At 39.9% G+C, this 15890-nt stretch overlaps 1 protein-coding gene across 1 annotated transcript in view; it reads right to left on the bottom strand.

Moving 5' to 3' along the window:
- Positions 1-9297: 9297 nt before the first annotated feature.
- Positions 9298-15890, bottom strand: part of LOC138032427 (neurochondrin-like) — a 70912-nt gene continuing 64319 nt past the window's right edge. The window contains exon 4 of the mRNA XM_068880096.1: positions 9298-11408. Coding sequence (XP_068736197.1) covers positions 11282-11408 — 127 coding nt within the window. The 3' untranslated portion in view covers positions 9298-11281. The remainder of the gene's footprint in view (positions 11409-15890) is intronic.

Here is a 15890-nt window from a genome sequence, read left to right as displayed (position 1 = left end):
AGTCCTACTTCGTAGAATTCTTTTAATCTCATCTTCTTTTTTTAGAGTAAATCATGATCGGGGGGCGCGATATAGATGAAACGATGGTGACGGCTGGTGACATCGGCGGGCCTACGGTGGAAAAAGCTGTTCAATCGAGATTGAACTTAGAATATCAAAATAAGTTAAAACGAATTCACGACACAGAGAATACACAGTATCAAATGGGTAAAATGCCCAAGAAAGCGGTGGTAGAGGTTCCTGTACAGAGAGAAGACGAATACGAGTACATTTTTGATGGCTTGGTGCATAAAAAGACCAAATGGCTCAAGATTGATACGGTTCAAAGCAATCCCAATGAAGGTCTTCTCATCTTTCAGCCCACACCTGCTGGTCAACTCATCACGCATTATTGTGATTGGAGTATGCAATTGGGTCTCATCATTGAAGACGGTCAAGATCCTCATGCTGTTTATACTAGACCTGCTAATGCTCAACGTGCCTTAACCAATGATGAAAACGATGGAAATGGAGCTGTAGCTGCCAGTCGACACATTAGTGTCAAATTAGATTGGGCTCAAAATCTCATCGAGACTTCCAGTGTCAAGACTCTCCAAGGAAAAGAATTGAATCCCCTAACAGATCAGAGAGAGATGGAACAAAGGCTGGATTACATGTTAATGTTGAGCATGCCAGAAAAGATGAAAGAAAGTTTCAGATACGAATCTTTGACGCATCCTCAAATGTTAGCTGGAGACGCCAGACACAGGATAGGCAGACAGTTTGCCGACAATGCCTTGTCCTACTGGGCTAACATGGATGACGACGAAGTGGGGTGTCGAAGAAATGAAGAAAATTTTCCCGACCAGATGGCTGAATTACCTTGGAGAGCTTGTCTATGGCCTTTGCCTGGTTGTTTTTGGAAGATCGTGGATGCTGTGCCTACTTTGAACATTGATTTCAAATTTGAATTCAAAATCAACATGCAAAATTTGCAAAAAGTATTTTTTGCCAGAGTAGGCAGCGCTAATGGACAAGGGGCCGCACTCCCTGCCGCTGATCTGCCGCGCATTCGAATTGACCCTCAACACACCTTTCTGATTGTGCCTGTCAAACAGTGGAAAAAGGGCAACTACGAAAAATTAGAAGAAAAATTCTACACCGTCAACGATTTCAAATTGCCCACTGCCAAGCACATGAGGGTGATTGCCAGTCCTCCCTTCACTTTGGTCAACAATTATCCCAATGGATTGGCTACAGAAGTACCTCAAGTGCCTCTGTTAGAAGGAAAGATTCCCAATCAAGTTGGCATCGGTTTCATGACAGATCAACAATTTAGGTGTCTTGATCCCGACTGGGTTACAGACCGATGTCAATTTTTGGAAATTGGCATTCAAAGAATTAACATCAGTATTGGCGACCGAAGCATCTTTGAAAAAGGCTGGTTGGATTGGCGTCGCAATCCCAGAAATTTAAAAGAATTTTTCCGAATGCAATCTGATTTCACAGGCAACGAAGACAACGAAAAACGACAAAACCCTGTGTTCCTGAATAGAAGTCATCTATGGGAGGGTCAATACTGGACCTGGATCCAATTAGATCCTAATGCCAATGCTGCCCTAGACAGTGTCATCAGTTTCTTTGACGAGAAAATGAAAATTGAAGTGTGGGCCGAACGCCCTCTCCCTGCTGGAAATTTGGAAAATGTCAAAATGGTCATTTTTTATCCCTGGCGACGCGTCTACAAGATGCCCAGTGCCTTGATGAATGAATGGTCAGGCCCAGATCCCCCTCTCGAAGCCAGTGTTTACAAAAACTACATCACTTGTTACAACAGTAAAGGAGGCGACATTTGAAGAAAGAAAAACATGCACGATACAGATCAATTGAGAAGAGCTTGTCAGAGAGATGTGAACATTTCACCTATTTTTCAGGGTGTATTTGCAGCTGATCAGATTCCTTTCGAACGATTACGACGTTTACCGGCTTGGGCCATCATCATAAATACGGATCCCATTTCCCAACCCGGTCAACATTGGGTGGCTGCCGTGAAACCCAGAGAAGGCAGAGGTCGGTGTTTTTTCTTCGATTCCTACGGTAGAAATCCTGCTTCGTATCAACCCAGACTTTGGCAACCTTTGGAACATTGTCAGAAAAATCCTGCCGATTATCAACAGACCTATTCCACCGTTTGCGGTGATTATTGTTTGTATTTTTTGAATAAGATGTGTGATCCTCGTTTGAAAAACAAATCTTTCAAGTTTTTACAAAATAGTTTTGACGAAGACGACGACCCAGGTAACGATAGACGCGTTCATAGAATCGTTCATAGTAGATATCCTAGAATTTTAAATAAAGAAAAACACGATCACTTTGTCACGCAACAAGGCGGACGTAAAAGATTGAAATTAGGTAGTTCAGAATATTGTCAATCAAGAATTCAAAGATGCGTGGCCAGAAGCCTCCGACCGTGAATGACTTGAATTGTAAATATTTCATAATAAAACACCCTTATATCTTGCATCCGCGTTTGTGTTTGTATTTTGAAAAAAAAAGATGGCTAACGAGCATGGTTGGAAATTAGAACGTCTTTTGGCTAAATTGGCTTTTTTAGAAGGGGTGAATGTAGACGATGCAGAGGAATTTCATGCCTTTTTCATTCGACATGGATTTCAAGTGGAGAAACCTTTGGGTTTTAGAAATCCAGGTTTTGTGCCTTTGTTGGGTACCAGCATGTCAGGAAAGACTACTTTTTTGACTAGCATTTTAGCTCAAGTGAATGAGACCATCATCAGTAAAATGCAGACGACTGATGGTAAATCCCGAGCCGAACCCATCAAAGAAATACACTATTTTCATCAAAGCAAATGGCAAAAGTCCTTTGAACATTTGGAAAGACAAGGTGTGATATTTCACAACGAGTATCCAAGTTATAATAAATTAAAAGAGATGACTAAGGATGGCAAACCACGTGTTGTAGTCATTGACGATTTCATGCAAAAGATTTACAAGGATGATAATATGGTGCATTTTCTAACGCAGATGATGCATCATCACAATCTACTCGTGTTCATCACCCAACAAGCCTTGTTTCCTCTTTCTTCCATTGCCGTCACGTTACGTTCGCAAAATACGGGAATGGTACTATTCAATTTTCCATCTGAAAAACATCAGATCAAGTTGATGTTGAGTAAATTCACCGGTGAATCTAACAATTCCAAAGCAGCCGATTCGCTCATGCGCTATTATCAAGAAAAGGTATCCAAGCGTGGCGGTTACGTATTCGTAGATTGTCATCCCGACAGAAGCAATTCAGAGATCAAGTTCATGTCTTACGTTCGACCGGAAGAAGGTCCCACCGAAGTGTTTAAACTCGATGGAACGTTTTCCGAGTAAAGAAGGTGATTTTGCAATTTATTACAAACCTCACATCGAACAAAAGTGGCGTAACGACGACGTTTGGCGGCGATTCGCTTTAGACAAACACAACAAGACTGTGACAGAAATTGAAATCAAGAACAGAAAAGATTATATTCGTACCGTTTATCGTGCTGTGCAACAAAAGCGCTACGGAGGCATTCTATGATAAATGGACGTCGATGATTACGAAGGAGATCCCAGAGAATTTTTCTACGATAATTGGGAACCCATAGCTGATTTTGTGTACGAAGATAAGAATTTGGACAAGGGCAACAAAGATCAGGTATCTGCTGTAGCTCTATACATTTATAACAATAAAGATCATTTATCCCTCATCAGAGAAGCTTGTAAAGCAGATAAAGATTTTGCTTGTTTCATCAATCGCAAAACCAAGTGGACCACACGTCTCAAACGCTTAGACTCTCGGCAACATAAAAAAACACGTATCATCGTTCGAGGCATTAGCAAATTATTGTTAAATAAAGAAAAAGAACATGTCGATTAAACCTGGAGTCGATATCAATTACATTATCGACAAAGCGTCGATTCATCGCATCGCAAGAGAGGTAAAACGCTTGCAAATTCTTCAAAAACAAAAAGGGCAGACAGGTGATTCCGCAAACACAGACCTAGAAGCCAGCAATGTGGATATACCGCTGGACAATAACATGCGACTTGATAACGCATCCCGTTTGCAAGTCATGCTTTCGGGCGATTCGGAGGGACTGCCAGCTGTTCGGGAATATAAGGCATGCATGAAACTCTTGGCTGATCTGGGTGAAGGTAAACCTTTACCCAAAGGTATGACGGTGACATTTTTAGTGAGGCACATTCGTTATCTGATTAAAACGTATGGCAAACAGATTACTAAAATCGCCCATTTACCCTTTATCGATAAAGATATCACACGCGCCGAAGCCATGAAACTTATGAAAGGGCATTTGAGAGGATTGATTGAAGAAATAAGAAATGAAGAGAATCCTAATCATGGAGCAGGGGGAAATGGGGGCGGTGGTGGAGACGATGACGACGACGGCATCAACCGTCGCGGTCCCAATGATTTTGTCCCCGGTCAATTTTATCGCCCTCAACACGGTAATTTTCCACCTTCTCCATCTGATTCGTTCGGTCCTTTTCAAGGAGCGGATATGTCACCCGCGGCAGCTGCTTATTATTACGGTCATCATTTGGGTCCCCCACCGGCGTACTCTTCTAGAGCAGGTAGTGAATATGAGTTTGAAGGTTTTACACCGGACGATGTGGCTAGAGCTGCACAACGCGTTTCTCTTCGTTTTGGAAGTGTTACCAGTGATGATTCGATATTTTCACGTGGCGCTCGCGGACAAGAAGGCAGTGGAGGAAAACGAGTCACGCGTACACGTGGAGACGTCTTGCGTAAACGTAAGAGACCCATGCCCGTATTCAAGAGGCGATGGAAGATGATCAAGGTCTAACTCTCTAATGAGACATGATTACATAACTATTATATAATCAGTCACGTTGCCAGAGACACGTTTCTCAAGTAGTAGTTAGTTGGACTTTGAGTCTAAATTCGTTCGAGTAGAACTAGTTCTTTTGAAAGTGTCCGAATCTGGGCGCTGTTCTATTGTATTTAGAGGTTTTGAGCTTGATTAAACAGAGCGGGAAAATTTTGTATAAATACGAGTGTGTTTTCTGACTCCAGTATCTCTAATTTTGAGAAGTCTAGTTCAGACGTGTCAAGATTTTCAAAGTCAAGTTAACCAATCCGCGTTACTATTCTCTACTCGCTTTGACCGTCATGTCTTCGCAAAGCAAACCCTCTTCAGCCGCCAACACCGACAAGAAGGCCCGCAAACCAGCGTTAGAACTGACCGACGAAGCGTCTCGTAAAAAGACCGATTTGAAACGCGTCCGAGAGATTCGGGATGAAGACGACGTGGAAGACCAAGGCGAATCGACTAAAGCCGATGCAGCTGAATTGGGTGAGTGTGAATTGACCGGTTTTAAAACTTATAATGTGATGGTTGACCAAATGAAACATTTAAATGAACTGATGGGGCATAGTGATTACTTATGGCATCGTTATTACAATCGCACTCTAGTTCCCGACTCTGAAGAATCGGACGCTCCCATGTCTATGTCTCAACGACCAGCTGGAAAGACCAAAAAACCTAAAACGCAACCCAAGTCCGACGAATTCATCGATGACCAAGCCGTCGAAAGTGGCGCCGACGAGAATCAAAGCGAAGACATTGAGGAAGGCGACACGGATGACGCGCACGAAGACGACGGTTTTGTGGTCCGAGATTCGGCTGCCGATGAAAGTGAACCCGACTCGTTGGCTGGCATGAAACCGAGTGACATGTCTGGAGCTGAAAACATGGAAGAGGACATGGAAGATCAACCGTTGAATACTGGAGAGGAGGACGATGATCAGCCAACAGCTCCGGAAACTCCAAAAGGTGACAATGAACTCTTATGTCCTTTATGCGAAATATCGTTAAATGTTAATGTCACTCAAGACGAAAAGGGCAAAGATAAAGTAAGCATTTGGTGTAAACAATGTAATGCCATTCCATGGTGTCATGATCAAGATGCATACCAACGTATGCTCGTAGCTATTGAAGTCAATGTCTGTCACATTTGGAAATTTTCTTATGTGGATCCCAAGACCAAACAACACGGTCGCACGCCAAAATGCAAGACCCACGATTCAGGTTGTCGATTAGATCGTCATTTTTATTGGGTCTATCGCGAAAAGAATCCAAAAGAAAAGATAGCCAACGATAAGAATGCCAAAACGCAATTGCAATTGCACGATCGTTTTTTCTGGGTATGTGGTTTAAACACCAAAGAGTTTCCCAATGAAAAAAAATGCGATTTTGCCTTGTCGGCAGATGAAATGCCTCGTACTCATAAGAGTAAATGGTTGACTAAACTTTACATGGAACACGTGGTGGAAAAACGGCGCATAAAGAATGAGACCGTTGCTTCCATTCATTATGGCATGCAGTACGAACGCGAGAAACAAATTCGTTTAAAGAAACAACGTTTGGCTCAGGAGGAAGAGGCCAAGAAACGTGTAGCCAATGCACGAAAACAAGCGGCTCAAAAACGAGCAGCCGAGGAGAAAGCCAAAACCATTGAGCAAAGCAATAAGGCTAAAAAGAATAAAACCGCCTAAAGGCCTTTTTCTTTTCATTTCTCTTTTATATTTTTCAGCCAAAAAACCTAAAAGGATTTGCATCATGTGTAACCTAGCATTACACGACGTTCCCTTAGAGGATAAATGTTATCTTAGCATAGAATTAGGAGGTTCTGTAAGCGCCGTGCACGAAATACACGAAGTGTGTAAAACTCACGGTCATTTTACTTTTATGAAATAGATTCATGCGATTTAACCGATGCCTGCATCATGTGTAGAAGACCTTACGACGACCAATTGTACGAATACACTTCTAGAGTGTCTAGAAATTGTGAATATTATGTAGTGTGTCACGAATGTTGGCTTCATCATTCGCCTTATTGCACGTGTAGCGTTTGTTATTTGAATAATCAATAGTTCGTGACGGCTTTGAATATTTAATCAACTGTCAAACCAATTCATTTCCGTTTGGTAATAAAGTCATGTAAACCCAACATGTGAGACCCGAGTGCGTTTATTTGTAAAGTTACCACTTCAATGTGACATTTCGATGACGACCAGTTTCACCGTCGAAGACGTTTTAGATATTGCAGCGGGATTTAATCCTTATTTCGCTCTATTGCCTACCTTGATAGCTGAAAACGCATCTGACGAACCTTTATTAGAAGAAGTAACAGACGAAGACAACACCAATGTCATGACTACACCGAACGTTGAAGACGCTCATTTGATAGAAAAAACTGGAGATACGAATCCGTCGTTACAAGAACACAATTATAATGTCACATCTGCCAAATCGACTGCTTCGTCAGCTACTTCTTCTAACAGGAGATCGAACAGACTTAAAGATAAAGAAGGGCGACCTAAAGAATTAGACATGATTTTTAATCGATTCATCGCCAGTGCCATCTGCGGATTTCAACGCGAGTTTTCACAACCCCTGGTCAATCTCATGAACCAAGAACAAAACTCGGATGCCGTGTGCCATCTCATGGGTATCAAAACTAGATTTGAAACAGATTTTATGGCTGCCATGAGTAAATTTCAAGATGCCAAAAAAGCTTTTACTAAATGAGCGCCATTTTGAATTTTATTTCCATTTATTCCTTCATGTTAGATCTCATAGAGTGTGTAAAGTGCGAGGATTATCATTTACAGAAGAGAATGCGATATTTGGACGACTATGTGATCATTCACAAACGGAAAAGAGATTGTCCTTACTTTAAATGTTTTGTCTGCGGCCGTTGTGGAAAGAAAGAGGGTCGCAAAGAAGGCAGTGTGTGGCACTATTTCAAACGAAAACATGTCTGTAAAGCTCCTGTGGAGACTTGTCCTCGCATGTGTTGTCAAAACAAACAAAAACACGATTAAGTCATTTTCAAAGGTAGACAAAGCCGGTGGGCTTGCAAACAATGTCTCAAACAATTATTTGATCGGAAACTAGACACATATAAAATCATTAGGCCTCCTCTGTGTTTAAAACGTTGTTATAAAAAAACCGCTACACCCTTTGGCATTACATGTCGTTGTGCTACATGTGAAAAACGACGAAGAGACGCTGAAAGACATCGCATTTTAAATGGACCTATGTGGGGTTGGCGTTGTTCAAGATCTATATTTTATAATGGTGAAGCTTATGAGGGTCATGCAAGTACAGATAGTGACAATGACAATGATAGTGATTGTGTTACGAGTTACAAACCTTATCGCAATCGTGACAACATTCAATCTATCATTTGTCGTCATTGTGATGATGATGATGATGATGATGATGATGATTCATCAGATGCATCAAGTAGTGTTATAGATGATGCTAATGATGGTAGTTGGTATAGTAGTCATTCTGATTAAGATTAAAATGTAAAAAGGCAAATGATGATCTTCCAGCATCTTTGAGGATTCTACTCGGTGATGATGGATAACTCGTGAGTTCTGATGCCTTTCACAACTAGTTTTGATAGAGAGGAAGATTAGGTAAACTTAATTTTATTTAGTTCCCTTGTTTTCCTTTCCTTTTAAGACTTGATTTTAAATCACCATCTCATTTTTTTCATCGAGATGTGAAACGTGCAGTTTATTGAAACACTCCATGTTGTTCATTATCTCGATGACAAATTTGATAACATGTACGTGATGATGTTGAATAAAAGCATTTAAAGAGCTGACGTTTATGCTGTAGACTACGTCCAGACATCTGATACATGTGTTATTTGAATGGATGGAGAGAAAAAAAAGATGGTTTGTCTTGAATGGGTTCTTTGAGTTTTTTTAAACAATTCAAAGACTTCTTCAAGCCGAATTCTCTTTTAATACACCTCTTTCTTTGACCTGCTACACAAAGTGTTACGAATCCATCACCAGCGTCAACACATCGTATGTAAAACGTTGCGTTGGCTGGTGATGCTTTCGTAGCGCTTTCATGCATCGTGAAATGAAACCTCTCTTTCTCTTACATCTTGCTGTGTTGAACATTTAACATTTTAACATGTCTGGATGTAATAAGAAGCGTGTGTTTATTCAAACGTATGAATCGCCTTTTGTTTTATTTTTAGACTTGTCTACTGGCATTGGGAAAGAAATTAAATGTGTTCTCATTCTATGTGGTTTTTTAATTTGCATGTGCCTCATTAGTTTTGGATTGATCCCTTTTTTAACAGAAAAAAAATGAAACACTCATTTTATTTTATTTTCGAATTTGTCTTGTTTGGGATATTTTAGACTCAAGCAAGTCCAATTCGAAATAAAATATAATGACATTTTCTTTTTTTTAAAAGGAAGAAAAAAAAACCAAATGGATGTTTGGGAGGCTTGAATCTTTGATCGTTCTAGCGTCTCAAACAACCGTTTGATTGTTTGTTTTGTTTCAGAATTCTTAATACATTTGTTTAACGAAACACCTTGTTGGATTTGCAATCATACTTACAAGACCATTCATCCCTGTGGAGAATTGAGTCGTTACAAATTATTTTTTTTACATTATTGTCAATCGTGTTTGCACATGCGTTTGTTATGTCAAAGACTAGACACCCTACTCGTCTCGTCCCACAGAACAGACAAACGCTGTTGGATCCGCAAAAAGAAAAAGTGTCAGGCCTGTGCGGAGAAGGCGATGCTACAAAATTAAACCTCACTTGAGACCGGGACTTTGGCTGAGTCTTTGCGAGGACTGTTACGTGTGCAATAACGCTTGGCTCGTACCTGTAAACTGGGACTCCATTGTCTAAATGACAGCATGCTTGAATTTCTCTGCATCTCTTATTTTTTCAGATGTAAGAAATTCACGCTTTCTGTTTTTTAGGTACTACCATCCCATGAGATGATTGTTTTGAATGCACTTGTAGATTCACCAGAGGCGTATATCTTTTACAACCTAACGTAGGCTGGTTAGAATTGTGTCGTTGTTGTCGTCTTATCAATCAAGATTATTTACAATCTTTTCGAGAAAGACTAGAACCTCGTCCTACCCTGTTACATCGTTTAAACGCAGATTTTTTAAATAAAAATCAATGAAAGAAACACGATGATCCATGTTGTTTTTTTTTGTTTTTCACACTCTTAGTCCCTGAGAAAGATCACACCTCTGCTTCTGCCTCTGCCTCTGCTTCTGCTGCCACGGGCACCAGTGCTGATGCTACACCGCCGCCACCAGCCCCTGAAAAGAAAAGTATCGATTTAGGTGCGTATTCACGTTTTCGTTTTCATCATTATGACACGCATACTACTCTAGAATTAAAGGACGATGCAGGGCTATGGCAGTGGCTTTATCCAAGTTCTGACCATTCCTCTAATCCATATTTCAATTAGACGCAAAGGATGAATTTCATCGACAACTCACCCAATCTGACGATGATACTCAGAACGTGATTTTTTCCAACGCTTTTCTGATGCGTCTATTGATATTTATTCACAGTTAAAAAATTAAAACAGCTTCCCCGAGATCGTTTAGACAAGTTGATCAATTATTGGTACTGCAAAAAACAGGCTACTCTTTTGGAACAACAAAGTTATTTGATGTAAGTGGACAGACGACTGTTTGACATCAATACCAAGATAAGAATCATGGAAAAAGTGTTGTGCGAAAAGAATTATCAACATTACAGAACGTTATTAGAACGACCCCCTCATTGCAAACCGTATTCTTTCCTTCATCTCAGATATCCATACCCCCTGGGATCCGGACAGAACGAGTTTAGAAAATTATGATTCGCTGATGCAAAAACGTCAACATTTATGGCAAATCTATCGTGAAAATCACAGACGCCGGGCCAATCAAATTCAAACAGAATTACATCGTTGGGGCGAATTACAAAATGCCCTCAACGCCTATGAAGACCGTTGCAAACAGAGAAATAATAACTTTCACACCTGTCAATTAGCTTTGGAAGATCAAATAGACGAAGCAGAACGACTGCTAAGAATAGAACATCATGTAACCCCTAGTAATTTAGATCCTCTCTATTACTTTGTCTAGCGTATTTTTATGAGCGACAACAAGAAAAGGCAAACATATTAGCCATGTTCCAAACCATGCAAACTCGTCTTCAAGAAATATATAAAGAAGAACACTTAGAAAACATAGCTTATTACGACGCTTTACAATATGCCATGTACAAACGACAGCGACTAAATGAAGAGATGCTACTTTACGCTACGCATTTGTGTCAATCTCCTGTACAGATACAATTGCGCAGCCAACGTTTAGAACTAGAAGATGACATTGTCCAGCGTCTGCGTGACACATACGGTCGTGAAGGCCTAGCTAAGATTTGTGCCATTCGCTAAAAAGAAAACACAAAAGATCCTTCTCTCTCTCTCTTCTTTGTAGATAACATCTGTGAACACTGCAGTTTCCCCATAGCATCGTGCAATGCGCCTAGATTTACTAAAAGAAAAAAACAAACTTTAATAAGTAAATATTTTAAATCTAATAATGACGAACGACCGCACCGACATGCCATTGCTTTTTGGCAAACTTGGTTCAAACATTTAGCCACTAGCAAAGACGACACCAGTGATGCGATCGATTGGGACTAGACAGAGAATCAGGGATGCTTGATTTGAATAAACATGTTTGATTTTCTGTCCTGTCCTCATCTCATCCATTATTTTCACACAGACTCGGGTCATGCCCGTCGTCGCCGTCGATGGTGTTCTCTTTGTGAAGAATACGGTCGTAGACGTCATTATACTTATTATAGTTTTTTTAAAGATTACTTTTATTTAGAACAACAACATGTGAGAAAGAGGAAATCTTGAAAAGCTTACTATTTATTATTAAGCATTTCCGAGATTTCCTTTTTCTTTCATCGACTGCCTTTCACTAAACTTGATGATGATATGAGTGTCTTCATTACCATCATCTTTCTGACCTCTTCATTGATGAAATAGGTCAGTTTGCAGATGGGAAATGAATTCGTTTCAATGTTCACCAGCCTATTTGTGATGATCAAATCCTGTTTCTGTTCATGTAATTAATCTTACATGCAGACACTGGGTTCATTCATTACTTTTTGGAATAGCACAATATATCATTATTTTCATTATAGAATGGTGGGCCTGGAATTTTGATTTCATTCGACATTCCCTTGAGAACGATCCTTTTTGTGTTATGAAGCTTTGGCGACGACCAATCTTGATTTTTTTAATCAATCACGGTTTCGTCGTCGCTTAACCTTTCTAACATATGTTTTAATCCTAGTTGAAATGTGGCATTGGAATTTTGATTTTATTCGTCAACCTGTCCAAACTGGCCCTTTTTAATCATCCTTCTCATAGTCACACGACAGATGGACGATTGTCGAATTTGGGGAAGAGACGAGGCACAAAGGATAGCGGCAGAACGTACCATGAAACGATTAGGTGTTGAGACAGAAGAGCAAAAATTAAAATTTTGGCAACTTCAATTTGAATTAGAAGAACTCTACGGTCCTTTAGATTTTGGTTATTGCATGACAGTGAAACCCCAAGTCTCACACAATGTTATCTTTTAGTCATTCCCCATTACCAACACTGGCAACCTACCATTGCTGAGGCTACCGCTCATTATAGAGAATATCAAGAAGAGCAAAAACGTTTAGCTAGAGAACAACAACGTTACAACAATGTCAATAATTTTTGTATCTTTTTATAAATTGATGTGGCAAACGATGCCTTGTTATTAGACTTCCATTCTTTATTTGATGAAAGAATGTAAGGATAACAACATGGCATTCTTATGCAATCTTACAGACCCTCCTTTTTCTTATTCGTCTATAGATGACTTTATCAAAGAGCTACAATTCAAAGCAAAACGAGAGGAACAAAAAATGATTTCTCAAATAATAGGCGCCAGAATAGCTAACAACAACTATAACACAACTAGATGTTTTTACTGTAATCGTGTCATGGGCGACGTGTTAACCCCTAAATGTAACCTAATCAATAGACTCACTTGGTGTTGTATTCACGATCGTTAAGAAAGGATAGCCCGTTTTTACGAGAGGGTAATTATACGATGGGTGAGACGTTACGTAAATCTCCAATCACATAAATACCTCCGCGTAGATGTGACTCAAGTCCATACACCATTTGCTTCCTATAAAAGATTTCTATGTGATAGATGCTGAGATGGTTATTTTCTCGCCTATGACATATATTCCGTTTATTGAAAAGCTATTCTGTTTTTAAAATTCTTTCTTTAGAGCAATATCTTCGAGACGTAGACCGTATCTCTTGGAATGATCAATTTGACACTGTGATAGAATATAGTGCTCACGTTAGTCAATTAAACGTGAACGGCTGCCATCTCAATCATCCGCGCGGTCCTCAAGATTGTTGTCAATTAGTGGGGCATCTTTATTCTTTCGACAGAAGAAGACCCAATGGGACAGATGAAAGGGATGATGGAAATGGCAGTCGAAGAAGAGGACGAAGAAACAGAACGAGACATTTATGACGCTAACGGTGCTCTCATAAGACAAACTCAAGAAGACATTGCTAGAACCAATGCCAAACGAACCGCTTTTTGGGCTGTAGCATTAGAAGCTGAAAACGATCAATTGCCGCGCGGAACTATTTCTCTAGAAACCATGACCCCTAAAGAAATTAATCGTCTCGTCATCGAGACTAAAAAACGTCAAGTGTTCATGTTAAAAAGAGACCAAGCCAATTGCCATAGGGTCCGTGAGCGTCATCAACGTTTTGTAGACAGACAGAATCATCTTTTAAGAGAAAAGCGGTTTAAAGAATGGTTAGCTAAGCCTCACCCGAAACGATGATGATGATTTTTACTTTATTTCATTTTTACGTAGTTGCTCACAGTAAAGAATTGGAGTCTCGACGCAAAATAGAATATTGGAAAGGCGAGTGTCAAAAACAACAAGACATTGCACGCTATTGGCAAGGAAAATATCGCCAGAGTCATTTGATCAACACGACGCACGCTGGCATTTTGAGTTGTCACGTACAAAATCTTAGACGCCATTTAACGAACATTGAAGGCATTTCCAAAGATATGAATGCGGAAGAGACTCAAATTCAAAAAGATTTGTATGCTAGTCAAGGAGCTTTCTTTTAAATAAAACGTAACATTTTTGCATGAGTGGCTTTTTTCTTTTAACTTTTTGACAGACTCAAAAGAACACGATGAATTTGACGATTTGATGGACGTGTGCAGTGATTATGGCAACGACGATTTTTACAAAAATATGAGCGAAGATTTAAAAGAACGCCACCTTGCAGAATACGTTTATTTATGGGAACGTATGCGAGATTGGTGAGAAACTCCTCATGTTCATCATTTGGATTTTCTTTCCATTCTTTCAAACGTTTCTCAACGAACCTTTTTTGTAGGAACATCTAGGCAATTGATGAAAAACATTTTTTAACACCTTTTTTTGGTCAATTGCTTAGATGGTCCTCCAGAACTTAAACCTTGGTGGCAGTGCAAGTGGGGAACACATCATTTCCATTACTCGCACCGCTGTCCTGGACATTTGAATCACTTATCACCTTATCAAAAACGTCGCTCGAAAAAACGCTCGTAACAATCTACTCTAGACTCTTGGCAAGTCAGAGTGGAGTTTGTTTCGAGAGTTTTTTTGCAAGCCATTCATACCCCCCTTTAACCCTCTTTTTCAGCCCAATTACTAGGCAGAGAGAATGATCTTTTAAAAGCCGAAATCGTTGCTTATCGACAGAGAATGGCAGACGAAGGTCGGTGTCTAAAAGAACTCGTCGACGACATGACGGTCAGCGCAGACGAGTGTGCTTCCGAATTACAAGAAACCAAAGACCTGTTTTTTAACATAGCGGGGCAAATGAACACGACCGTCGAAGTCCTACTTCAAGATTCTAGTGATGAATGCATTCAAGAACGTTTAGATGAAATACGACAAGAAGCTAGACAATATTGCGAACGTCAACTTTTCAATATAGAAGAAAATGTAGTTTCCCAACCCACAGGATGGAAAATCCACGTTGTTGAAAAAGAACGCAGTCCAGACCATCAAGCAGGTGTCGATCTAGTACAAGACGTATTGACTAGACATTTTTGTCGAAGTATCATTTGCAACCAAGGTTACTCGGACGATTTAAAAATAGTCCAAGGAGACTAATGGTCATTTTTTTTTTCTTTGACATTTTTTCTCATCAGATGACCACCCTGTAAACGAAGCGGCTTTGCAATTTCTTTTCCAATGCTTTTTAAAACGCTCTTAAATGTTTTTTGTTTCATTAGATACTGTCATGGCTGACGAATCTGAATTAGACGAAGCCCTCATCCAATGGGCCTCTAAATTAGGTGACGGCGTTTATCGCGTCTACGACGGTGCTTACAGCATGTTAGCCGAATTTTCCAATATTTCCTTTGATAGCGACGATGACGATAGCTTTTTTTGGAACATACGATAGTATTTTAATGTATTTGTACTTTTTTTCAGATAGTGACAGTCATGACGATTATGAAACGCGGCAATACGAACTAGAATTATATTATAGACAAAAATGCTATCAAACTTGTAATCAACAATAAAACACTGCTTTTGATATTTTCATTTTTTTGCAGTACTTCATGAATTGTTCCAACGACAAAAAGCTCGCCTGACCTTTGCCAAACTCAGACATGCACAATCTGGCGAAAACGCTCTTGAAAAGGCGTTTAATTTAGCGCTGGTGGACAACCACGAAGACGCCGAAACGGTGTTTGACGAACAAATCGCTTACTGGGACTATTTACAAGATCGATACAAATACGACAAAGACAAATTAGATACCATTAAAGAGGAAATCATTCGCGAAAAAAATCGCGGTGAAAACATCATCGAAACTCACCGCGCTCTTTTAAACGCTCACTTACGAGAATTGACCCAACAATACAACTTTAACA

Source organism: Montipora capricornis, chromosome 14 (assembly GCF_036669925.1).
Source record: "Montipora capricornis isolate CH-2021 chromosome 14, ASM3666992v2, whole genome shotgun sequence".
NCBI lineage: Eukaryota > Metazoa > Cnidaria > Anthozoa > Scleractinia > Acroporidae > Montipora > Montipora capricornis.
The sequence above is the reverse complement of the archived record's forward strand: the minus strand, read 5'-3'. Positions and strand labels throughout refer to the sequence as shown.